The sequence below is a fragment of the Chlamydotis macqueenii genome, chromosome 10 (assembly GCF_036417535.1).
Source record: "Chlamydotis macqueenii isolate bChlMac1 chromosome 10, bChlMac1.mat, whole genome shotgun sequence".
Classification (NCBI taxonomy): domain Eukaryota; kingdom Metazoa; phylum Chordata; class Aves; order Otidiformes; family Otididae; genus Chlamydotis; species Chlamydotis macqueenii.
Window position 1 is genome coordinate 18176938 of NC_141565.1, and position 25149 is coordinate 18202086.

The 25149-nt window shown below is 42.2% G+C and overlaps 1 protein-coding gene across 2 annotated transcripts in view; it reads right to left on the reverse strand.

The window, feature by feature from the left end:
* MDFIC2 (MyoD family inhibitor domain containing 2) overlaps positions 1-25149 on the reverse strand; it is a 47773-nt gene that overhangs the window by 2827 nt on the left and 19797 nt on the right. The window contains exons 2-4 of one of the 2 annotated variants that reach the window (XM_086755952.1): positions 17036-17074; positions 6094-6162; positions 853-1074 (exon numbers count right to left, since the gene is read on the reverse strand). In XM_086755952.1, coding sequence (XP_086612078.1) covers positions 853-1074; positions 6094-6162; positions 17036-17074 — 330 coding nt within the window. The remainder of the gene's footprint in view (positions 1-852; positions 1075-6093; positions 6163-17035; positions 17075-25149) is intronic. The other variant, XM_086755953.1, reaches the window with a different exon arrangement.

Here is a 25149-nt window from a genome sequence, read left to right on the forward strand (position 1 = left end):
AATTGAGCACAGATTGTTTTTTCCTTTTTTTTTTTGTTGATTTCCTTCACTTTTAGCTTTTTTAAGGAGTATAAAATCTGTTATTTGCATCACATGGTACACACCTGTGTGCCAGTAACGGCTGAGGGGTCTGATCAGATAGTTCGGCAAACTCAGAAAATAGTTATGTCTGGACTAGAGGATAAATCACAGAAATTAAATAAATACTTCAGATCTTCCATTGAAATTAGATGTATTCTAGCAGATGTATCAGAGACATCCTTTTTATTACAGGATCAGTGATACAACAGAGATGGTAGTGGTTCCTAGAGAGCGTGGAGGTTTATTGTGTTGATCCCCATTTAGAAATTCTTAATTTAAGAATTGTTGAATGATATAGATGATAGATCCCAACTCCATTGGCCATAATACACTAATCCATTATTGCAAAAGGTACACATAAGAAACTTCAAAAATGCTTCACAGAAGCCCTTTTCTTTCCACATCCACTGGAATAACCAGGAAAAGCGTAATTCCACTGAAACAAAGGGTGTTATATTATTGAGATTAGCAGGAGTAATGCCCCTTGGTCTGTAATGAGCGTTCACAACCCATTCTACACAAACGCTCTGTCGCACAATAGGATCTAAGCTCCTCTTCTATGACTTTAGCATCACTGACAATTTAAGATCATCTTTTACAGGTTCTTTATCACAAAAATATCTGCAGGGTAACTTAAGGCTGCTTTTGGCCAAGTTCTTGAACCTCCTGTTCAGCATGTAAGCATTTATTTTACATTAGATACACATAGCACTCTTGCAATGGGCATTATTTAGAAATCAGGTTAAATCTGACCTGTTTTATAAAACATACCGTCACTGTCTCTCTGATGTACTGATGCATCATCTTCAATGTAAGAGAATTCTCGGCATTTCTCCAGGGAAGCAATGGATGATGCGCTCACATCCGACAATTTCTTCTCATTTTTGGTTCTCTTTGATGAAGTGTCTGTGATGCTGAATTCTCCGACAGAACTCATAACAATACCTTTCATAGGCTTTTCATCTGTATGTTTTTCATTTGTAAGCTGGTTATCTGGTGGGATTAGGGAAAAAAAAAAAAGACTTGTTTGTGATACTAAGACGAAGATCTGAAAGAATAACATATGCAGAATATCCAAACCTACAGTTGTTTACTTCCAAGGCTGAACTCTACTTACCTAATGATTTCAGCCTCTTTAAACAACTTTATTCATGGAATAAGTATTTGTAAACTTGCATTCTAAGGTTTTCTCTTAAACCCAGTGGACTTAAAGGCTGCGTAATAGTTCACTTCCATTGGGTGGGATCTGGCTAAGAGAAAGAACAGAACTATTGCCTCAGTCGACATCTATTTCGAGTGTGATATCCTAACTTCAATTTGTGATACAAAAGAAGTTAAAACAATTATCTTGTTATTTTTCAACAGCAGCTCTGTTTCCCTAAATTTACAGCCAACCATGTGTGTGTAGGTGGTACCTAGATGCAGATGTGCCAGGTCACCATGGTTCATAATCTTGTAGCAAAGAAAGCCAGATGGTCTCTGTTTAACATCCAGATTCATTATTTCCTAACTTCATCCACACTTGTGTTCTTGGCCTGGAAGTCAACGAGAGGATGGGATACTTCACATGCTGTCAGCGTGCCAGAGAGGCAGCTCAAAAACCGGAGGGAGAGCTTAATTTTAAGCCCCAGCTAGGGGAAAGGTTAAGAAGAGTTCTGAGCTCAATTTATTCTTGAAGAACTTCTCAGGCACAGATAAACATGGGCTGATATATTGTTTCACTTACTCTCTGAAGTGACCAAGAGGCCAAGAAGCACAGTCATTCTTTCTGTGGCTGGGATGATAAAACCTCATCAGTTCTTATCTACAGCTGATTAACTCCTGCCCCTCACATCAAGCACAGCCTCACTTTTTATCATGCTTAAATCTTGTGATATGCTTGCTCTTGAGCTGTATACAGAAAATCAATCTTTACAAACACCTCAGTTTTGCAAACATTCCTTTCTGAGAAGAACAGTAGGCGCCCTAAAGCAGTTAGTGTGCGCTCTGCCACAAGGAGCTCCTTGCATATCTCTTGTTTTTCAGGAGCCTTTGACCCCTGACATATATCAAAGAAAAGCTAAGAAAAAGTTGATAGAGAGTGAAACCTTGATGAGACTGCAGTTGTGTCCCATAATATCCTTGCAAAAAAAAAAAAAAGAGGAAACATGGGTGGAATGGGTGGATTGCAAGGCATGTGAAAAAACACTGTGGCCATCAGCTCAAAGTGGGTGGAAGCAAGGATCTGAGGTCCAACTGGTACCTGGACCAAGTCCATTGAAGGCTACCAAGGTGGTGAGGGGTCTGGAGCACCTGATGTATGAGGAGATGCTGAGGGAGCTAGGCTTGGTTGACCTGGAGAAGAGAAGGCAAAGAATGGTGCTGGATGCTGTTTTCCACTTCATAACCAGGGTAGCGGAGAAGCCAGACCTCAACTCCTCCCAGCAATGCGTAGAGGTGAAAGGACAAGAGGCCACCATCACAAGCTGCAGCAAGGGCAATTGGGAATGTATATGGGAATGAATTCTTTGTCACGGGAGGTGTAATGCGCTGGGGCAGCACCCGGTGAAGCTCTCCACAGAGAGCTTAGCTGGGCACATATCTCAGCAACCGGCTCTTACTGCAGAGCTAGCCCTGGTTTGAGGCAAAGGCCAGCCGAGGTGACTTCTAGAAGTCCCTTCTAAGTTCATTTTTCTATGATTCTATTTACTTACAGAATGAGTGAGCAATTCATTTCAATTTATTACTCATAGTCAGATTTCATGCCATTTTAGATCATCTCCACGTGATGAAATATGCAGGAGCAGAAAAGCTGGGTAGAGGTTAGTAGAGTAAGACCTTGGGAGAGGATAAGAAGAAATACTAAGCCATTATTTTCATTTTAACTTTAAATCACTGCTTTAAAAATACGTGTTGGCAGATGTTTTGGCTGGATTTTGAACTTGTAATAATGACAAAGTCTACTATGAAGGAAATGTGTGTTTTCCCTACCCTGGGGAGTTTACAGGTTGGCCTTAGGCAGGGAGCAACCAGTGGGACAGAAAGAAGTGGAGGGAAGGAGGCAGTAAGACAGCAGTGGCACAGAGAGGAGTCTCACAAACCTATAACTGTCATTTTTTGTGAGCGTTATGACAAAGGAAAGCCATCAATGAGACTCAGAGAGGGCAGGAGAGGCGGTTGCTCCTCCGGGTGTGAACCAGCCGTGCAAAGCACAGCAGTGCTCACTCGCAGGCTGTACACTTGGTGGCAGGAAACCAGCATCCTGGCAAAGCACATCCGATTTTGCCCATCTGTCATAATTTGTTGATTATTTTCCCCCAACAGTAAGTAAATATTACTTTTTTTTTTTCCCTCTCTGACTTCTTGGCCAGCCTCTTGACCCCAGAATGTGAAAATTTATGCATTTTGGGTGTACTTACATGTATAGTAGCCATTTTTTTTTCCAGTGCTTATAAATCAATGACATACCACAATTTTTCCTGCACTTTCATTCAATAACATACCATCTCCAGGAAAAGTTGTGCTAATTGAGGTAGCAGAGCTCTGGAGGAAGCAATGTCTCACTTATGCGTTGGATTTATTAGATAATTGATTTGTGAGTCCAAAAGACACATGCCCCACCTGCTATTCAGGTGCCAATCTTACAAATAGATCTTGTTTGTCCAGGCTGAGAGCTACGTGCAGGCTGAGCAATTGAATGCACAGGAATCAGAGTGAAAGGCCTAGGCAAGAATGATGATTTCTATAATTTTCCACTTTCAAAATTGGCCCAAAAGTCTAAACCAGATCTATTTTGAATTGCAATATATCTGTTGAGTTTCCCGTTTCTGCAACAATACAATGGCCCTCAGAATGCATTTAAGCATTCAGCAAACGAGACTGAAAAAAAAAGTCAGACAGAAGTAATCAGTAGATGCCAGACTAACATTTACTGTATCCACCAACTTCTACTATTCATGCTTCGAGTCAATTTTTATTCTTGAAGTGCTGTTGAAGAGAAATCAAAACCAGAAATAGAAAGGCAAAGACATAACCTGAATTTTTCAATACAGCACCATCAAACAAAAGGGTAACAAAAGCTGTCATTCAAGGACTCTTCTGTTTGTTAAAGCATACTACATCTCTGAAAATACAGTACATTTTCGTGTCAGACTCTTAGTTTGAAAAGCTCCCTTTAAGTAATGTTATACTTGTCTTGTACAGCTAGATCAAGTCTTCATGCAATCACCGTAACGAGCAAGTTGCTATGACAAGCGAGATCCTTGCTTCCAGAAAACAGCGCAGCAGAGGCTAAAGCGGTGTACAATTATAGGTCTCCATTTCATTTTTACGCAATTACCTTCAGTTCAGCTGTGGGTCCATCTACATTATGTCTTTTATCAATTTAATGTTTGCACAAAGTGTCTGAAGAAATAAAGATTATGCTAGACCAGCATAATAAAAAAAAAGTGGTTAGCCCTTTTTTTTTTTTTTTTTTTTTATAGTTTGTTGCTGCATAGCACAGTAGCAGGTTGAGGGATTGGAACAAATAAGTGGAGCCAAATAGGCTTTAAAAATATATTATGTACAACTGATATTATTTACGATTACTATTAAATGAGAATTTAAAAAATATTTAATTACAATTAGAGGTGGGTAGAGGGTCAAACTTTGTCTTTTAAGAGCCTGTGTTCGGTTTCAGGTATCCACAAATGTCTGTTTTTTTAACATGTAGAAATTATCTACTGAAGTAATTAAAAAGGGAAAAATATGTGCATCACGATGAAGAAAGCTCAGATTATTCAGTGTCAGACTGTTAGGCAGAGGCAGCTAGAGGTAAACCCCCACAATGTGCCATTTTTAAATAGTATTCTGAAGTAGCAACTTTTTTCCTCACACAGTGAAGCTGGGGTTTGCCTTGGCTGTTGCAGCAGGAGACTGGGACCATTCCCCCATGTTTCTGCTAAAGACAGAGATAGTCTCAATGCTCACACGAAAATTCTATTTTTTTTTTTAAGCTGGGTAATTCAAGTGGACGACTACAGTGTCTAAATTCATGAAAGCACAAAGTAAATCACTTACTTTCCAGTGATGCCAGCCACAGATATTTCTGGTTAATGGTGAGGAGCGGTGATACAGGCATTTACAGTGGCTCCCCCAACCCTTATTTCTCTTCATTGGCTCAGCCGCAAACTGGAGTCTTGCAGCCTTGGAGAACAGGAGGCTGGAGTCTCCTAGCATGCTTTTGAAATTAGCTTTTACGCAGCGGCATATGAGGGCTCAAAGTCTGGTTTTGGGCAGGGACAGGGGGATAAGGGGTGCTCTGTTCTGCTGGATGGTGACTGCGGCAATAGGGGCGATGCCAAAGAGCTGTTTGGGGGAACTGGTTAGGGGGTGTTGTCACTGAAAGAGAAGGAGGACAACTGATCAATCACCCTGTGTAGCGCTCAATCTTACAAGCAAAAGATAAGGGAGCCTGTGGCTCTACTCTCTGGTGGCTTTTTTATTCCCAATCCATCCTGGCAGTGGCCCTGTGGCAAGGAGTCCCAAGGGTTAATGGCGAACTGTATGGCAAACTCCAGCAGTTTAGGATGTGTAACTTTCAAATTTCACCATGAGGCACCTTCATATCTCCCTGTAGCGAAAGAACCAAAGGAACGCCTGGCTGATCTCCCTGCCATTCATTATTCCATGCACTGCTGTCGCTACCTGTCCATTTAATATATCACATGCTCATCACTGAAAGAGCTGTGTGCCATGTCCATTCAGGTCTGAGATGAAGCAGGCAGAGCTGCATTGGACCTGATTGATGACAACGCATAAGTATAAAGGCTTGAGCTGAACTCACTTGGTTTGAAAGCACTCATAGTAAAATGAAAACTAAACCCCAGGTTTCGATGGCTGTGTTTCAAAAAATAAATGGTAAAAAAAAAAAAAACCTAACTACTTTTTCTTGCCAATCTGTAGGACATAATTTGTCTGCCAGCAGCAATGGGAGAGGATGCCAGGGCTATCTCTGCACGGTGTGACACATGCACGGGGCCAGCAGCTTACCTGGATGGTCCTCGCTGCTCGGCGTCACCCTGGGGAGCACCGGGAGAGGCAGGGAGCTGGTGCAGCTGTCTTGGTGGAAAAACAAGACAACATTGCAGAGGGACACTGTAAATGAATGTGGTTTGGCACGTGCATCACCCCCAGCCGCTTAGTGACAGTCATTGACTTCAGGAGGTGTTTTGGGGTCAAATAGAAGCAAATATGCTTCCTTGCAGGAGGAGGTTACGTGGGATGGTGTGCTGTTTCTGTAACTCCCTGTCTCATTTCTGGAAAGGAAGCCCAAGAAGAACAAATTGCTAAGAGAGAAAGTTTCATCTGAGAAGAGGGGAAGAGGATCACTAGCAAATAAAGAAGTTCCTGTTTCAGGTAGGTACAGAAAATTTGAGGGCTGGGAGGTGCACGATGAAATGTGGGGCATCATCCATGCCCAGAAACCTTAGATGAGGTTCCCAAATCCTCAGCAAAGGACATGAGAGGAAATTACAGCCCAAGCTCCAACCTCCATGACTTAGCCATTTGGTGGGCAAGATGCCCGAGGTCCTTGTGGTGGCAAGCCCGGGTGCCCACATGAGTACTGAGTTCCTCCACCTCTGCTGTGCTTGCCAGGCCATCCACTCCACGTGTAGTGCTTGGAGACTTAAATTTTCCTTCCTTCTCCTTCTAAGGGTCAGGGAGGCGAAGTAGGAGGAGGTGTGGGACTATCCCTACAGTGAATGCAGGAGATGGAGCAAACTCCGTGGAAATGGCTCTTATACACGTAGGTGAGGTCAGAGGGAGACAAACCTGAAACAGCCGGGCTGAAACAAGCAGCTCTAGAGTAATATATCGTGGGTGCTTTCATAGTTTTTGTGCCCATTACATTTCGCTGAGATCAGGCATCAGGATACAGGGGTTTAGGGACTGTTCATTTTTTGTCATAGGGAAACAGGAAACAGTACACAAGGCTATAAATATATTTTGGGCTTCATATGACATTATGAACCTGCGCTAGTGCTTCTCCTCCAATTTATGATCATGGACCGGTAATTCATAGGAGCTTTGGGTTTACTTTTTTTTTTCACTCTTGCAGTAACAAAATTAATGGTGCAATCCCTGGAGGGGGTATTTTATCAATAGTGAATTTTTGACCTCATTTCATACGTTTTAACTTCATGAATTAGTGACCCAGCTGACTGTAAAGCCTTCTATAGGCTTATTATAAATCTATCACAGGACTGGCAAAAAATTTTGGCCCAGATCCTAAAGTCTGACAGGCATGTGTTGATGGACTGCATAGCAAGCACTTCCACTAATATTTCTCACTAATTATACCATATATTAAAAAAAATGAATGAAGCCAATGTTTATACGCAGCTTTAACTGTGTTTGATATAAGAAAGCAACACAATCCCTAATAAATTTTCACCTTCAACATTTCTATTCATTATAATTTTTACCGTGATGAATGAAGTTAGAACTGGAGAGGGAGGGGGTTTGTCTCGAAATCTGTTCAGTGAATGACTGAATTCACTTCCCTTCCCCAACTTGTGTCGAGGAAGGAGGGAACAGATGGACACAGGAAGAAGAGGGAGGCGAGTGCGGAACGAAGGAGATGGGTGAGGAACAGATGGAGTTGGGGGAAAGCGAAGAGGAGAGTCAGCAAGGATGGTAGGAAAGTTTTCCACTTGACCTTGAGTTGAAATGAAGATCTGCATATATGATGGGCCAGTTAGATTTTGTGATGCATCCTTTTTTCTCTCTGTGACACTTACACCTCAAAGTCTTCTGGGCCATCCCAGCAGCCAGTCCATCCCAGAACCAGAACCTAGATTTTCTTGAGGGGATGGCTGCTGCAAAGAGGCATCTGCACTGTTCATGCTCTGTAATGGTAATGGCAGGGGAGAAATGTGTGCAAACACAGTACTCAAAACGAGTTGGGATGTGGTCTCCCAGGCACCCCAGCCAAACCAGGAATTGGAGCGTATGGTTTTGAAGAGGTATCCTATGCCCCGTTTGTTAGGATCCAATGGCTAAAATACTCAAAGTGATTTATGATTTTACCTGCTTAAAGTAAGACATTTGAGATGATTTTCAGAATATGCTGAGCATCTGCGGCTTGAGGTGTATTGAATTATATAGCCCAAATCACTAGTAAGTCCTGGAAAATCTTGATTATATTCTTAATTCTATTAAATTGCCTGCATATAGCCCATTGGTTCTGGCTTTGCTAGCTGAAGAATGGAGGAGGTGAAAGTTAAATATTGGCCATGTGTGTCATTCCCTTTGAAGAAAATGGGAGCCATGTGCACTCACCTAACAGCAAAGTTTGGCCCCAACTATGATTTCACAGCTGGGCCCTAACTTCAGGAATGCCAAAGCACTAAATGACTCAATTGGAGTAATCTGATCAATGCTATATTTTCACTGTGGATTTAAATTGCACACACAGCAAGAGCAGAGTTAGTTTTCTTCTCTCTCAAAATCACTTTTCTCTGTAGATTTGATAGCATAAATATGAAATTTTGCTCTCATCACACAAATAAGTGCAATGGCAGAAAACGTGTGTCAAATAAAATGCACAACGTTACGTCCTTTCTACTTTTGGGAGACTGTTTAAGAAAATGGCTTCATTAATTTTGACTGAATAAAAGGTTGCTTTAAGGGATTTCAATAGGTGACATGAAAAATGTTAATATGAATGATCAAGACAATGGAGGTTAAAACTGTTTTGAAAATATGTTTCTTTTATAGATCTCAGCTGTTGGAAGAGTTACAGAATAAATATACGGTAGTGCTGACATTCAGTGCTGTTTCATCTCAGCAAAAGAGTTTTTAATAAAGAAAATTCTTTTCAAGGAATGCTTTCTGCAGCCAGTCTTCAAAAAGAGGTTTTCCCTCCTCCTAGTTTAATAAAATTAAAGTAATTTATGTCATATTGATATGTCGATATGTTTTTCAATAAACTTTTTCACAGAGATTTTTTTTAAATTCTCTTCACTTTAAAAATTATAATTATATGTCTTCCTCCCACTTTGAAAATGGCACAAGGTGCTCATTTGCAGAGCTCTACTGTTCAAATCTTCACTGAGAATAGAAATGTCATGACTCAGTTAACAATGCTTTATTATTCACATTGATCTTTTTTTATAGTGTTCTTTATCTCAAAAACATTGTAAATCAGATATCTTCCTCCCACTCTTTTGTTCATTTGCAAATTTTTATTATTCTAGTTTAAAAAAGCAATGGAGTGTCAAGAGTCAGTGTATATTGTTTATGTTCTTTTTTGCTTTAAAATTACTTTTAACTATAAAAAGTAAGGTGTACAGCAGGAAAAAAAAAAGCTGGATTTAAGGATGCTTAAAAAAGAATTGAGGGGATCAGCGTGAATTTTATGTTGTTCACTTACACTTTAGAGTTGTAACGGACATTGCAAGAAGGAGGAACAAACACTTTATGAAAAGGTTTTTATGTGCTCATTCAAAAGTCCCTGTTGCATCAGACATCATTATTCACATTAGATAACTGGACATAATTCATGCTCTCAACGAACACAGTAGAAAAAAAAAAAAATCACAGTTACTTTTGCAGCACGTTCACGGGATGGTTTACAGGTGCCTTCCTGGAGACCCGGACTCTCCATCGCTCTGTGTCAGAGCTTGGCACAGAGTTCTCAGGACCCCTCGGCTGATAAGCACCAAGATAAACAGTTGGGTTTTCACAGGAACTTCACAGTTTTGGTATCAAGTGCTAACTGCAGCAGAAAGACCTCAACTGGTCAACAGGCAATGCAACTACCGTAACCCGGGGTGCGGGATAGCACTGTGCATCCCCCGGGAGAGCTGTGGTGGAGCCCCGAGGGTTTGTTTCTAGATTGGATCTTCCAAATTGTCCTTCAGCCACTGCTTTCTTTCTTACTGTCGTGGTTTTGTTAGTGAGGGGGGGCCTAAGGTGGCAGCTTCTGTAGGAAACTGCTAGAAGTCGCTCCCTTTTGTTCAGTGGACTTGGCCGGTCCTAGGCGGACCTGCTGCTGGCCAAGGCCGAGCCGATTGGTAGCAGAATGTTCCGTGATAACGCCTCTGCGATAACGTATTTAAGAAGGGGAAAACAAAAAAAAGAGAGAGAGAAGAGAAGATGTGAAGAAGCTGAGCGGGGGCAGAGGCGCAGAGCGGGAGGCGCAGGCCTCATGGGCCTTGCAGGCCTCACCCTCTGGCCTCTCGCCAGGCGGCTGACTGGGCCCGACTCAGCCCGGCCCAGCTGCAAGAAGTAGAAAGGAGATGAGAAGTGAATAAGATGATGTAAAAAAAAAGATCCTGAGAGACATCTACCAGCCTGTTGTGAGGAATGGCTGCAGACGCCAAGGTCAGTTCAGAAGGAGGGGGAGGAGTAATGCGGCTCCTGGCCAAGATTCCCCTGCAGCCTGTGGTGACGACCATGGTGGAGCAGGTTGTCCCCTTGCAGCCCATGGAGGTCCACGGAGGAGCAGAGATCCACTTGGAGCCTGTGAAGGACCCCGTACTGGGGGAGGTGGATGCCTGAAGGCAGCTGTGGCCCGTGGAGGGCCCGCTGGGACAGCTGTTCTGAAGGGACTAAACTCCGTGGAAGAGATGACCCACGCCGGAGCAGTTCCACGAAGGACTGTGGCCCGTGGGAGGGACCCCACAATGGAGCAGGGAGGAATGCGAGGAGTTCTTCCCCCGAACATGAAGCAGCGGCGTAAAACAACGTATGATGAACTGACCGCAACCCCCATTCCCTCTTCCCCTGCTGTGCTGCTTGGGAGGGGAAGGTAGTAGAGATAATGTTAAGCTTGGGAAGAGGGAGGGGTGGGGGGAGGTTATCTTGTTCTCTGTCTCATTATCCTGCTATTTGTAGTAATAAATGAATAGTTTTCCCCAAGTCGAGTCTGTTTTGCCCGTGACGGTAACTTTAAGGATTTCTCCCTGTCCTTATCTCAAACCTCGAGCCGTTTTTCTTATATTTTCTCTCCCTGTTCTCTCGGAAGGTGGGGGGAGTGAGAGAGAGACTGCGTAGTCTGGTCCTGATCGGGGCTGAACTACAACACTTACCAAGTTTTTCTCTAGGTCTGTATTTATGTCCTGGCTGTAGTGACTCTATAAAATGGCCTCAATTAAATAAATCCATTTTAGTAATTGGAGTTAGTCCAGAGAACCACAAGATTTTGTGACGTCATGTCCTGCTTGCTGATAGGTAATTTGTTTTGTTTTGTTTTGCCTGTTTTGAATTAATTTCCTCCAGTTTATTATCAGGACATCCTGGTACCCTGTTGTTACTCCAGCAGCTCTTGAAAGAGATCATCCTCTCTGAGAGTCTCTGAGAAGCAGTGGCTATTTCTGAAGATGAATTTAAGCTCCAAAATGGATTTTTGGATCTTGTAGGTGATGTGGCAGCTCTATCACCTGAAATAACACTAAAAAGATTTTCTAAACAAAATAAAGTCTTCTTTCCATATTTTTTTGTTTCTTCCTTTCTGTTTCAAGGCTGCACTCTCCTGACATTTTGCTAAAAGGGATAATTAAACAAATGCAGAGTGAGTAAGTCTCAAACTGAACCCAAATTGAAAACACACAGCCCTATCCTTCTCCTTCCAAGCAGAAGACCAAGCATCTATTTGTTTATATTAATGTCAGCAGGTCACCCCAGCCATCACAGAGCCGTACCAGTCTGTATCCCTGGGTTGCAGGAATTTGGGATGCACAGCCCCACACAGAGCCCCCAAGGCAGCCCCACTAATGGGGCTGCATGGACATCCCACACCAGGAGCTGGGGCAGGTCCATCCCAGCGCCCACGGGCAGCTGCTTCTTGTATTGGAGGGATAACTCAAAACTCTCCACTTCTCTTTATTCCTCACTGCAGAGTGTGAAGCTGGAGATTTTGATGCATTACCTTATCTGAATTGATCTTGTTGTTCTCAAATTAAAGAGAAAGCAAACCTTATTATTCTTATTATAGTCCTTGTCTCGACAGCGCTGCTGCATTAATTCAGTCTTCCTTCCTCTCATGGTTAATTACTCACACCATCAATGAGGTTAAGACTGTCTGCCAAAATGACAAAGTTTCAGAAAAAAAAAAATCCTAACCAGAACAGAGTAGCCAGAAGTGGGCAGGGCTTAATTTAATACATTGGCATGGTAATTAAAGGTAGGTCTCACCCATGGACATGCTTGTGTAATTGCTCACTCTGTTTAGTTTGGGAAATGTACATGTAACACGAAACAGAAAATACTGAGTTTATTACAAAAGAATTTTTTTCTATGTAAAACTCTGTGTCATTAATTTCTTAAGCACTTAGATTTCTCAGGTTTATTTTTGGTAAGCACCATCTATTGAAAAGTGAAAATAACAGAGGGATCTCTAGGCAGAATTTGTGAGCTTCCCAAGGAAAAGACAGCGCAGTACCTTCCTTGCATGTCCCAAGGTCTTTGGCAACCGTGCCACTTTCTGAATGACACTGAAGTTATGTGCCAAGAGTTTATTCCCAAAGCAGATACTGCACACGGTTATGGTCACAAAGATATCCTTGCACAGCGTTAATGCCAGAGGAGCTCTGAGGCTGTCAGCATTTTGATTTCATGGGGGGAAACACCATCAAAACCACACATATTCTTAAAATATATCCAAACAGCTTAAATGCCATCGAATAGGGCTGCAAATCACAGAAGATGGAGCATTTTGCTCCATCCGCCACCAGTGGCGTCCCTCAGGGGTCCGTGCTGGGCCCGGCCCTGTTCAACATCTTTGTCTGTGACATGGACGGTGGGATAGAGTGCACCCTCAGCAAGTTCGCCGATGACACCAAGCTGTGTGGTGCCGTCGACTCGCTGGAAGGGAGGGATGCCATCCAGAGAGACCTGGACAGGCTGGAGAGGTGGGCCCGTGCCAACCTCATGAAGTTCAACCAGGCCAAGTGCAAGGTCCTGCACCTGGGTCGTGGCAATCCCAAGCACAAATACAGGCTGGGCGGGGAACGGATTGAGAGCAGCCCTGAGGAGAAGGACCTGGGAGTGTTGGTAGACGAGAGGTTCAACATGAGTGGGCAATGCGCCCTTGCGGCCCAGAAGGCCAACTGCATCCTGGGCTGCATCAAGAGGAGCGTGGCCAGCAGGTCGAGGGAGGTGATTCTGCCCCTCTACTCTGCCCTGGGGAGACCCCACCTGCATCCAGTTCTGGAGTCCCCAACACAAGAAAGACATGGACCAGTTGGAAAGGGTCCAGAGGAGGGCCACAAAGATGATCAGAGGGCTGGAGCACCTCTCCTATGAGGATGGGCTGAGAGAGTTGGGGCTGTTCAGCCTGGAGAAGAGGAGGCTCCGGGGAGACCTGATAGCGGTCTTCCAGTACCTCAAGGGGGCCTACAGGAAAGATGGGGAGAAGCTGTTCAGTAGGGCCTGTTGTGATAGAACAAGGGGTAATGGGTTTAAATTAGAAGGAGGTAGGTTTAGATTAGATATGAGAAAAAAATTTTTTACAATGAGAGTTGTAGAGCACTGGAACAGGTTGCCCAGAGAGGTGGTGGATGCCCCATCCCTGGAATCGTTCAAGGCCAGGCTGGATGAGGCTCTGAGCAACCTGATCTAGTCAGGGATGTCCCTGCTTCTTGCAGGGGGGTTGGACTAGATGACCGCTGAAGGTCCCTTCCAACTCTAACTATTCTATGATTCTATGATTCTATGATTTCTCTTAGATGGGCCTCAAAGCTCTAGTCGTGGTAAATTGGCATGTGATAGTGTATGACTACAAAAACCCCATGTCTTCTAATAAGTTATAAAAGCTTTTCTTGGATTCAAGTCCAACAATGAGTGGTAATCTGTGAAAGTCTTATGTCTTCTAGAGCCTTTCCTAGCAAACACTTCCATTTCTTTCTCTGTCATCTGCATGCCGTACTGGAACACAACTGGGAGCTGGACTTGTCCACTATACCAAACGTTATTAATCTTCTTACCACCTGAGCAGCTCCCTGGGTGCTGCCAAGCAGCCTTTGCTGGACTGTGCTGGAAAACCATTTATTTAGCTCCACTGAGCCGGGCCTGATCCAGTATCAGCAGATGTCAGTGGAAAAACTTCTAGGGACCTCAAGAGATCAGGCTCCAAACCAAACTCCAGTATAGTAGCCTTCTCTGGGTTTCTTTGCTCTTTTCCTCAGAAAGAGTCGTAGACAAAGCAATTAGCAATATCTGAAGCTGATGTATCATGCTATCCATCTTGTCACAAAATATTTTTTTCCTGGGCAACACTGAAGAGGCAGAACATCTATTCTAGGGGTACACAGATGACATCCACTGTTTTTTAATTATGTAATAAGTACTTTTAGGACAGAGTGGTCTTGCTGGCTCTGGCAAAGGCACATGTGGTAGCTGTTCTGCTCACGTTATTAAATGCATTTCTCTCACTGTCAGTGGAAGGATGTGTGTAAACTCGCAGTCTATCACTATTCCTGGATAGAGTGGGAGAGTCCAGGAACACTCAAGATGTCTTTTCCTGTGTATATTAACTTGTTAGGAACAAAATAGCGTTCTTAGAAAACATGAATCTTATGGCAGAAGAAAGGTCCTTTCATGACTGTGCTACAAAGCAAAGGTTTCCAAACAGCTGCTTCTTCATTGGGGTGCATGAAATATTAGGTTCAGCCTGCTCACAAGCCCAAACACGTAATTTCTTCTCACCGTGGCACCTTCACTGTGGTCATTTCCACCTGGTTTTGTAATGTTGGCAAGTGTGGTACTAGCACAATGCCTTCATTGTAGGAGCTTTCTGAGGAGAGCTGCAGAGTTCCTGCAATCTCAGTGAAACGCCAACCTCTTCCCAGCGCCAGCTGTGTGTCCTGCTTTGCGAGAGACCGCACTCCCAAGGAGTTTTGCTGGAGGTTTGAAGCGTTGCTAGACGGTAGGTCAGCAGGCTCCCACCTGTCTGTGGACCACGCACAAGGATCAAGGGGTTGGTTGGGCTACCTTCAGCGCACTGAGCTCACCAAAGCCCCGGGAGCTGCACCCCTCGTCCATCCCCCTGTCCAGACATGGGGCTGGGTGAGAGCTCAGTGCTCTCCTCGACACTTCCTCACATCAAAACCTTCACGGAAGCATTTGCTCAAGCCTCAGGTGTACAACTCCTTCTAAACAAGGAGGTCACAGCTCAGGCCCTGAGAGGAAAAAGTGGGTGTCGATGAAGTGGCAGAGGTGTCACTGTTTTAACACTGAGATTTAGCAAAATCTAATCCTCATTAATCCTTCAGAGCAGGGCCTCTGGTTTGTTCTTTTTTCAGTCTATTCTGTATTCAAAGTAAGTACATTTTTTCTGTCACTATACTGCTATTGTTAACAACTATAAATGTATTAAAAACACAGGGGCATTTTAGTATGTGTATTGTGCATAAGAAATATTGTTACATGACAAGCTCCAATTGGCAAGTGAAAAGAGGTTTTATTGAAGGAAATAGCAGTAGCAAACAGTGAACTATGCAGAATAATGGTAATTGTTCCTTTAACACTGGCAGCGCACGTTCACTTAATATGACTGCTCCTCTGTCTCTGCCTCATCCGGACCCAGAGGACCTGTTAGACAAGCAGGCAGCCACCTCTCTCTGGGATCAAGCTGTCAATGCAAACTTGCTTTCTTTCTATTTCTCGGAGCTAAGCTATACCCCCAGAGCTCCTGAAGCTTTTCCTGAGTGAAAGCTTTAAAAAAGCTCCGTTCTAAATTACATCACAGGAGCTGTTCTCTTCAGACTGACAGAACAAAAGCGGAGGGGAGGGGGGGGTGAATGCCAAAAGTACCGTCTGAACGACTTCTGAGTTGCACAGAATTATTTACCTCCTCATGCTTTATCAGAGCAGACTAATATCATCTTGACCTTGCCTACCAAACCCCCAGCAGTGTCTTCTAACTAGCAGAGGAAGTTTGTGTTGTGTAGGTTTGCAATACAAATAAATACAGAGCCCTTGGGTGCAGGCTTTTTGCTTGCAGCAACAGGGTGCTGGGTGCCCTGTTAAGAAAAGTCCTAATGGGCAAATGGTACTTTCTAAACCTTTTTTGAGATGACGTGGTCTCTGTTACTGGAAGAGCCCAGTCTGTGGTGGTGCACAGCCTTGGTGTGCTCACCCGCTAAGCAGTGACATCCCAAATCATGGTCATGGCAAGGATTGAGGGCCACTGTCAAAATCTGAGAGGTCTCTCAGGTTGGCTTCATCTGAAGCTCTCCAATTAAAGGTCATCATCAGAAGTAAAAGGACCAGATAAGGATTATCCACTTCTGCTGTGGCTAAGTAGGAAGAAAATTAAGTGGCGTACCTCCCCTTCTAAGGGCTTTCAGGTGGTACCCATTGGTTTGAGAACCCTCCCTCAGGAAAACATTCTCACCTGGGAAGGGAGAGGGGCATGGGTATTCCTCCTTCTTCAACAGATAAATAAAGGTAAGAGGAAGCAAGCCACATTGTGGATGTTCTCCAGGTAAGGTATGGTATGAGCAGCTCTTGTAAGGTGGCTAGGTGTCAGTTTGGGTGTTGCCTGATCCCAAAGTAATCCACTGGGAACCTGCAAATTGAAACATAGCAGGTTTTGTGTGGCCCATAGGCTGACCTTTTGGGGATTCTTACTCAATTTTTGTAAGAAAACTGTTGTGAGGTTAAAAGCTTGTTATCCTTGTACTCAAAAGCTTGTAGGCTTAGCCATGGGACAGTGCTTCTATGCTTGTTCTGCTGTTTTGAGTAAACCTTAAAGTGTTCCTTTAAGACATTAATATAAGTAATAGTCCCATTTTAAGGATGGGCTGAAATCTGAAACAGGTGATGAGTCAGTATTAGGATAAAAAAAAAAATGTTGCTAACCCTTACCCCATGGAATTAGAATAATTGAGCTGATTTTCTTGCATGAAACTTCAGTAGTTGGAAAGATGCAGTGCTGTGCCCTATGTACTGTTGGGAGAAGGAGCTGAGAAGGTGGGGAACATACCTGAGTCTCCAAGGTGCTGTGGGATGGGGTTATCCAGTTCTGGAAAACAAGAATGGGAGAGGAAGGCTTCACTAAGCAGGACAAGCTTCCAAACTGGTGAGGTGGCTTTGTTATCCCATGGAGGCACCAGTGTTTTGTAAACTGCTCAAACTGTGTTGTCATCAGAGGAAAGAGAAAAGTCAGGCTCCTGGGGCTGAGGATGTAGTTCCCTAATTTACTTCACAAGTAAGGGAAGAAAATAGCTGTTAACAGAAGCTGGGAAATAGCCCTTCCCCTTAAGGATCCAGTGTTCTCTGGTCTCTTGCTGAGATTATTTTCATATTTTATTTCCCCCCAGGGGACATAGCCATTTTTTGTATGGTCAACGCAACTGGTCTTATCCAGAGGAGCAGAGACTGCCTGAGGATCTTGACTCACTAACACAGCGTTCGTCTCTGAGTGAGTAAAGTTTGTGGTTTTTCCTATATCTTTTTGGTGGCTTGTGTCTGAGTTGTCTTCATGAACTTGATCAGTGAAAAGTCTCTGCCCTGATCCATCAGGGACCATCCTAATGCCCATTAAAGCTGATGGAAATGTTTGGCTTCAGGGCATACTGTATCAGGTGTTGTATCTGCTTCCTGCGCCAAATCGTGAAAATCTTAATTAGGCAAAGACTTCATTAAAATAATTGCAACCGAGGAAAATGCTGGTAATGAACCTGAATACAGACGTCATCACTGTGTGCTCCATCACATCCCTGTTCCTATCAGTCATACATACAAATGTGCTGGGCTTTCAGGTTTTGAAGCTAGCAGAATAAGTTATTAAACATAACACTTGTAACACATGCAGCTTAGATTTCTGAACCATGGTTTTAAGATATGGTGGGGTTTCAAGTTCAGCTGACCTAGCTTCATTTTTCTGTTTTAGCATGACAATGCTTCCTAAACTTCTAGGTATATTAGGGCTTTGCAGTGCCTTTCTCCACTGAGGTATCAGAGTATCCAAAAATCCATAGTGATGGCAAAGCAGAAACCTGTGTGGTGTTTGTAGTCTTATGTATTTCTCCTCTGCTTGGAGGGGAAGACAGGTCTTGTATAAATGACTGAATACTTGGGTGACGTTGTAATCTCACTGGATGTGGGATTTTGTGCCACACAGACATGACCCAAAGAAATAGTGTTCTGCAGTTTTGTACAGTAAATCTGGATCTGAATGTGAATTGTGAAACAAGCTATCCTGTCTTGTAAATCTGAAGCTGTGCTTGTAATAGTGGCAACCAGAACCCTGCTTGCTTATAAAATGAGGAAAATACGATCTGGAAATAGTTTTGAGACAATGAACAGGGTGCCATGGTCCTGTTTCCAGGCTCTTGATTCCAGCATAGCTGGCTGGTGGGCAGGACAGCAGCAAAGCTCCTCATGGCCTGGGGACAAGCGTGCTTGTAGGTGAAGGCTTGTGAGCTCCTGCCACTGTGCCACCAGCAAGACCGGGTGTCCCCGGGGCACTGTGTGGCTGAGAAGAGATTACTTTGCTTCTGCCACCATGCAGAACACATACCCTCCGCTTCTACCCATCCTGTATTGCTCTGCCTGCCACACTGCTAGCTACATGCTTTGGGGATGGATGTAGTGAATTACTTCTCTCATCTGGACCAAGGCCTGGGAAGTTTACTTAGAAATCTGCAGATAACTCTTCTCCCTTTTCTCCTACAAGCATGTGTAAGCCAAGCTTTATGCTTTCTTTGAGCTTTACTCAAAAGAGAACAGAAACACATGCCTTTTTCCGTGCGTTTATTTCAAACCGTGGTTCTTCTGGGAAGCGTGATTTGTTTGCGTCTCTCCATAACAAATGACAATGGCTAAGGTTGCATCCCTGCTAACCTCTTTCCAAGCAGTTTCTAGCAGTTTACTTAGAGGGACTGTTTCATCTGGCATAGCGTACAAGGCAGCTCTGAGGTAGTGTCTCTCTTGCACAGAGCAAGACCACTGAACTTTAGCTTAAGGCAGGAAATTTAAGGTCTGATTGACAGTAGGATCACAAGAGCACAGAGCGATAGTTTGCAAGTGTGCTGCACCTGAAGAAAGAAGAAATTACTTGTGGTTTTTTTTGTTTGTTTGTTTGTTTTTTTCCTGATGATACCAGAAAGACAGGGAAAGGCTAGCAACATCAGCTGCCCATTGGAGATGGTGACTGCTGAAATCCTGGCTGTCTCTCAATCTGTGCTTGCACTAACCATTTAACTATTGTGTGCCTCAAAAAATGCCCTACAAAGCAAAGACATGTATAGTTCCTTATCATATATGACTGCTCGCGTGCTGAAGTCGTGTCTGTAAGTCAATATACGCTCTGTAAATGCAGTTGTCATAGGTTATCAATGTCTCGTGGTTGCCTTGTTCAGCTTCAGAAAGAGTCTTAAATGTTTATTCAGCAAACTTCTACAGCTATTACAGTTTATTGTAGTGTATTCTAAATATGTAATTCATATTAGATACTGTAGATTCAGATTGGATATTAAGAAAAAATTTTTTTACACTGAGGGTGGTGGAGCACTGGCCCAGGTTGCCCAGAGAGGCGGTAGATGCCCCATCCCTGGAAACGTTCCAGGCCAGGCTGGACGGGGCTCTGAGCAACCTGATCTGGTTGGAGATGTCCCTGCTTCTTGCAGAGGGGTTGGACTGGAGGGACTTTGAAGGTCCCTTCCAGCCCTAACCATTCTATGATTCTTATGGTCACCAGTCAGCTACAGCAGGAGGGTCAAACTTTGGAAACTGCTGTTTCTTTCCAGCCTGTAGGTTTCCTCCCCCTTCAAGTCTGTTTTCTGCTCTTGCCAGTACCCTGCCTTCTGTTTAACAGCATTAGTAATACCAAATAAAGCTAAAGATACTGGTTATAACAACTAAGTTGTTTCCTTTTTAATCAGAGCACATGCTTGTGCCAGTTTTGGCATGAAGAATCTGTGTATGTGTCTGGCTTAGGGCACAGAAAGCTGATAATTTGTTAGAAGAGAAGTGCATTAGATATAACTTTGCTCTAAGTTGTACAACTTACTGGCAGTTGGTATGAGCATTGGTAATCTAATTTTTGCTTGGTTGGAGGTGGTGGAAATTAAAAAGAATGGGAAATAAAAGGCTATTGCCATGTGTGCTCAGTTGTGGTCTGGTAGCAGCGGTTCTCTTGTACTTAAGTGGTCATCAAAACCTTTCTTGGAGTGGCAATATATTAAAAAAAATCTTCAGCAAATATATCGGTTTTCAAAGAGTAAAGAAAGATGCAGCAATTATTGTGAGACAGGTTTGCAGTCTGTTTCTGATTATCCTTTTGGCTGGGGAGTTGGGGTTTCTAATTGTAAGGTTAAGGAATCCTTTTTATCTATCTCTTACCTCCTAATCCTATGCTAGACAGTATTGTTTTCTGTGCCTTTTGTCTTCCAGGAAAGGAGACAATCTCTAGTTCATGCAAACATCTTGTTAAAGTCTGCTGAGGATTAGGGGGTGTGACAGTTTTCTTGCTGAGCCTTTTTATTGGGGATTTTTATGCCTGCTTTTCTGGGAGGTCTTTGAAATGTCTTTTATGTAGCAATCATTTCACTCTTTCTTTGTTGTCTCAAATGTTGAGGCTGTATTCTTCTCATCTGTTCCTGTTTATATTCCATCCTAGCTGGTCATAACACTTCTTAGCTTGAAACTATCATCATGCCGCCTGCTTCTGAATCGCAGGAGTGTTGCGAACTGCTCCAGGACAACTGCAAATTTTAGCTTTATTTTAGGCCATCTGAAGCTTTAGCATCGTTGTTTGGTATGAAATACTGTTAAAGAGGTTCCAGATGAAAAGTAATCTGGGAGCTGGACATCTCAAGTGTCCATAGCTAGGTAAGGCATCTGACAATGCTCCTGCTGTAATGAGAGAGATTCCCCTTAGGGTGGTGGTCAGTCTGGCCCAAACTCCTACAATAATCAAGGGAAGAGACAAGGCTGTCCTGCTGGCAAGTCATCCCATCTTGACAGAAGAGTTAAAGCCAAGAAAAATTTGCTCTTTGGAAGATTTGTTTTATCCCTGTTCTCACCCCACTCCCCTGCAGTTGGCTACAGACAAAGCAGAGATAATTACCCAGACCAGAAACCAAACTTCTAGATGACTGAAGTTAGACAGTACAAAGACTAATCCTGGCCCAAGAAATGAAAGAACTTAGATTTTCACAAGAAATTCGGTGAATTTTGGTAATTTCACATTTCGGATTCAGAAAACTACGGAGTTGGTCAATGTACTTAAGTACAGGGAAAACATAAGATTACTGTTTCCTAAAATCTTTATAAAATCAATGCTTCTATGTCTTGAGTGGCTATCTTAAGATACATGGACTTCTCACATTTTTTTTTTTTTAATGAAATGGTAAACACGTTATTGTTGATTTCCACAGTTCTTATTTCTGACACTATGGAAGCTCAGGTATCAGCTGGGGAGACCCCAGAATCAATGTTAAGCAAGGAGCCAGGGTGATGTAGTCTTGCTGACAATGAAGCTATCAGAGGCAGGTTTCTAAGACATTTGTGTGGAGGAACTGTTTGCATCACCTTCCCTTTTGAGAATACTGAGGTAAAAATTGTGGGTTTGTGAAGTCTTCACCAAAACTGAGTGACTAATGTGCACAAGATGCTGTTTCAATTTTTTTAATTTAGCTGAACTCTTACTTATTTCACTGCGTAGTGTATCATATCTTCACAGAGGAGGAAACTACCTACTTAGATATTTATCTCACTCTGAAAAATACCTTCCTAAAAGCTATTTTTTCTCCTCCTTATAAAAAACTTGCCCCATGTGCAGGTGCATTTCCACCTGCCTTTGCTTGCAGCCTCTCTAGCCTAATTTCTAGTGTCTAAAGCCATATATAATATCGTTCTATTTCACACTTAACCAGAAAACCCACTCTTCCAGATATGACCTCAGTTTATTTTATAGCGCAAGTCTTTTTCCTTAAAGTATTTTATACATAGCATAATATGCAATGATATGGCACTGATGTTTATCAAAATTGTTTCACACTGTACTTATTTCTATTCCAGTCTTTTGGATCAAGTATAATATAGCTGCAGATTAATACCACCTCTTAAAAGTAAGTTTAATGTGTTTATTTTCTTACCACATTCACTCCATCCACTAACTTGTTATATGGATTATATTTAATGGGAATCTTGTAGGCTTATCAAGGGGCATTTATTTTGTATTGAAATAACAATTAAGATAACGTGCAAACTAATATAGTAATCAAATAAACCTGACAAATAACAAACTTTTTTAAAGCTGCAGAGGCATGCTAACAAATCTATTTGATCAATATATGGGATGTGAAAGAAGAGGAGACAAGATTGACTGATGAATAAAATGGAACTGACACAAATAGGCTGACAGCCAGTCGCAAGTCTCTTTAGGGCAAATGCAATTAACTTAGAATAATAGACTCAAATTTGATGGTTAGAAATGCATTTTTATTAACAATCACAGCCTGAATCATTATGCACTCTTATGAATAAAATTGTAGTTATGCTGAAAGTCTGTGTATACATGTATGCATGTACATACAAAAAAAAAAGCCCTGTTGAAGGACAGATTTATTTTTGTGATAGAATAGCTGTAGGAGATTTAAAATATAAAGAATACACAAGTATAAATCTAAATATTCAAACCAGTGATATAAAATTCACAAACGTGGTATGCTAGTATTAATGATAAAGGCAATAAGCATCAGTCCCAGGACTGCTTGTCCTTTTGGGATGTGAAATTGCAATCAGGGATTTACAGATTTCATTCTGAGGCAGAGAAGTCATTACTAGAAACATAAGCTCATTCTCTTTACTTTAATAGCTATTTTAAATCATTCATTTAGAAAATACATTAACTATTTATTGTATAGGCAATACATCTCTATTGGCATTCCATTTTCATGCTTTTTGATAATCCTTTTTAGCAAATTATTTTGTTAAAAGAAGATTAGAATTAGCAAAAGGATCCTACCAATTCTTGAAAATGCTACTCTTGAAGAAGGATATTTCCCATTATTAACAGGTATGCAGCATTAAAACTTTAAAGGGAGGGAAGATATTCAATTGCTAATGTGTCCTTTTCTTTTGACCTTCATTGCAGAGGCTGATTGCTATTTGTAAATTACTTTCAAAATTATTAATCTCACTTAATTTCTGAATAAGTATATAATCTTCTCTTTTTGCTCCCAAAATCCTTGAGATTTAGATATGAAAAGAGCTGCCTATAGGATATGTTATGGTGCAGATGTCTCTTATTTGTGGGAAAAGATAAAATAAATCACTTAATGTAGAAAAACCTCTACCTGGTATTAGCAAAGTATAGCATGAATGTGAAACCATGATACCTGCAATGCTTGATGCTTAAATATCTTGAGAAAAAGGTGTAATGGTAGGAAGTAAAGCTACATTGTAAATGGTTTAAGTCCAGTGTTCTTTGGCTCGGTGTAATGGTGGACCACTGGCTGGCCAGGGACAGGACAGCAGCAAACCAGGATGCTCTGTAGTTTCTTACAGTATGAAGAAGCTGGTGTGGTTCTCAGTTTCTAGGTTTGCTGAGCTGGATCCAAGAAGTAACCATGCTTGGTTTTCTTCACTTCAAAGGTGGTTTGAATCATCCGTATTTCTCTGAAGTGAGAAGTGCGCAGATGTACTGGGAAGGCAGACTGTCTAGTGTCTGGTAGGGGAGAGGCCCATAGAAACCATGGAGAGCAGGGATGGAGCGTGGCTGAGGAACATTTTTTTTCTGGTAAACACCTGGTGTCTGGGGAATTTGCAGGCTGCCGTTTTGATTTTCTGCCTCTAATTAGCCTTGAAGTCATTGCTATGAGGGAAAAACTTCTCAGGAACTCCAATGATTGGTGGAGATGTCCCAGCCCTCTTCTTTTATAATCTATTCTAGCTACTCACAGTGCCCACCACAACATTTCCTTGAGGTAGCTTCTTGAATAGCTGGTATTGCCTATTCTTAGATAAAATGGATGGATCACATGTTGTTCTAGCACCACCAAACCTGGTGTGTGCCTAAAAAGGGAATAATACTGTCGGGTATGGCATAGTTGTTTCACTCTGACACAGAAGTTGTTGCAAAATTCTTGGACTTGAACTACTAGAGATTTCTCACAGAACTGCATTTGGTGTAGAGGGAATTTGAGTAGTCGAATTTATCTACTCAATTTCTCCTTATGGTCTCTGTAGATGTGTCACTGGAGATAAATGGAAGAAAAGTTGCTTCTTGAACATGATGCCAGAAAAAGAATATATGCTCTTTTATGACAACAATTACTTAATATTTTAAATAAGAAACAGGTTTTAAAATAACTTATAGGAAAGCTTTAGTAGGTAAACAAAGAAAGAAATAGGAGATGATCTGCTGATTCAAATGAGGGCAGCTTCTTTGTAGTCAATGCACAACTAGCATAAGGAACTGAGGCTGTGGGCTCAGTTCTTCTGTCGTCTTGGTTTTAGGCTAGTGAAATAGTGGTGAACTCCACACAGTTCTTCCTGATGTAAGAGAAAGGAGGCTAAGGCCCTGCATGATGATAGACTAATTCTCTACTGATGTAATCATCCAACCAGAATAAGAATGACTCACTCCATCCATATATATCTCAGGGCCTGCTTCTCATCACACTTTGTTCACACCAACCTCATCTAATTTGCTTGAATGGGCTTACTCCTGAGTTAGAATGATACATGTAAGAGAAAATCCAGGCCCTTAAAAATAAATTCATAATTAGTTTCTCTTAATAGCTGCTCTATTTAAAAAGAAGTCAGATCTTCCAAAGGATATATTAGAAAGCAAAAGATGCTTTTAAGTGCATTACAGGTTTTCTTAACCCAGTAGCTGTAGACTCGGTGGTGTATCACACTTACAATATGTTTCTATTGGCATTCAGCTTCCATATTTTTATATTCCCTTTTCAGAAGTTATTTCATTAGAAGAAGGTTAGAACCAACAAAATGTAACTACCAGGTTTTGAAAATACTTATCCTTTTCAGGATATTTCTCCCCAGCACCTGCTGTTTTTGTTCCACTCCATCTTGAACCTGTTCAAGCTCAGAACTCTGACTTCGTCATTTCATGCTCCCAAAATA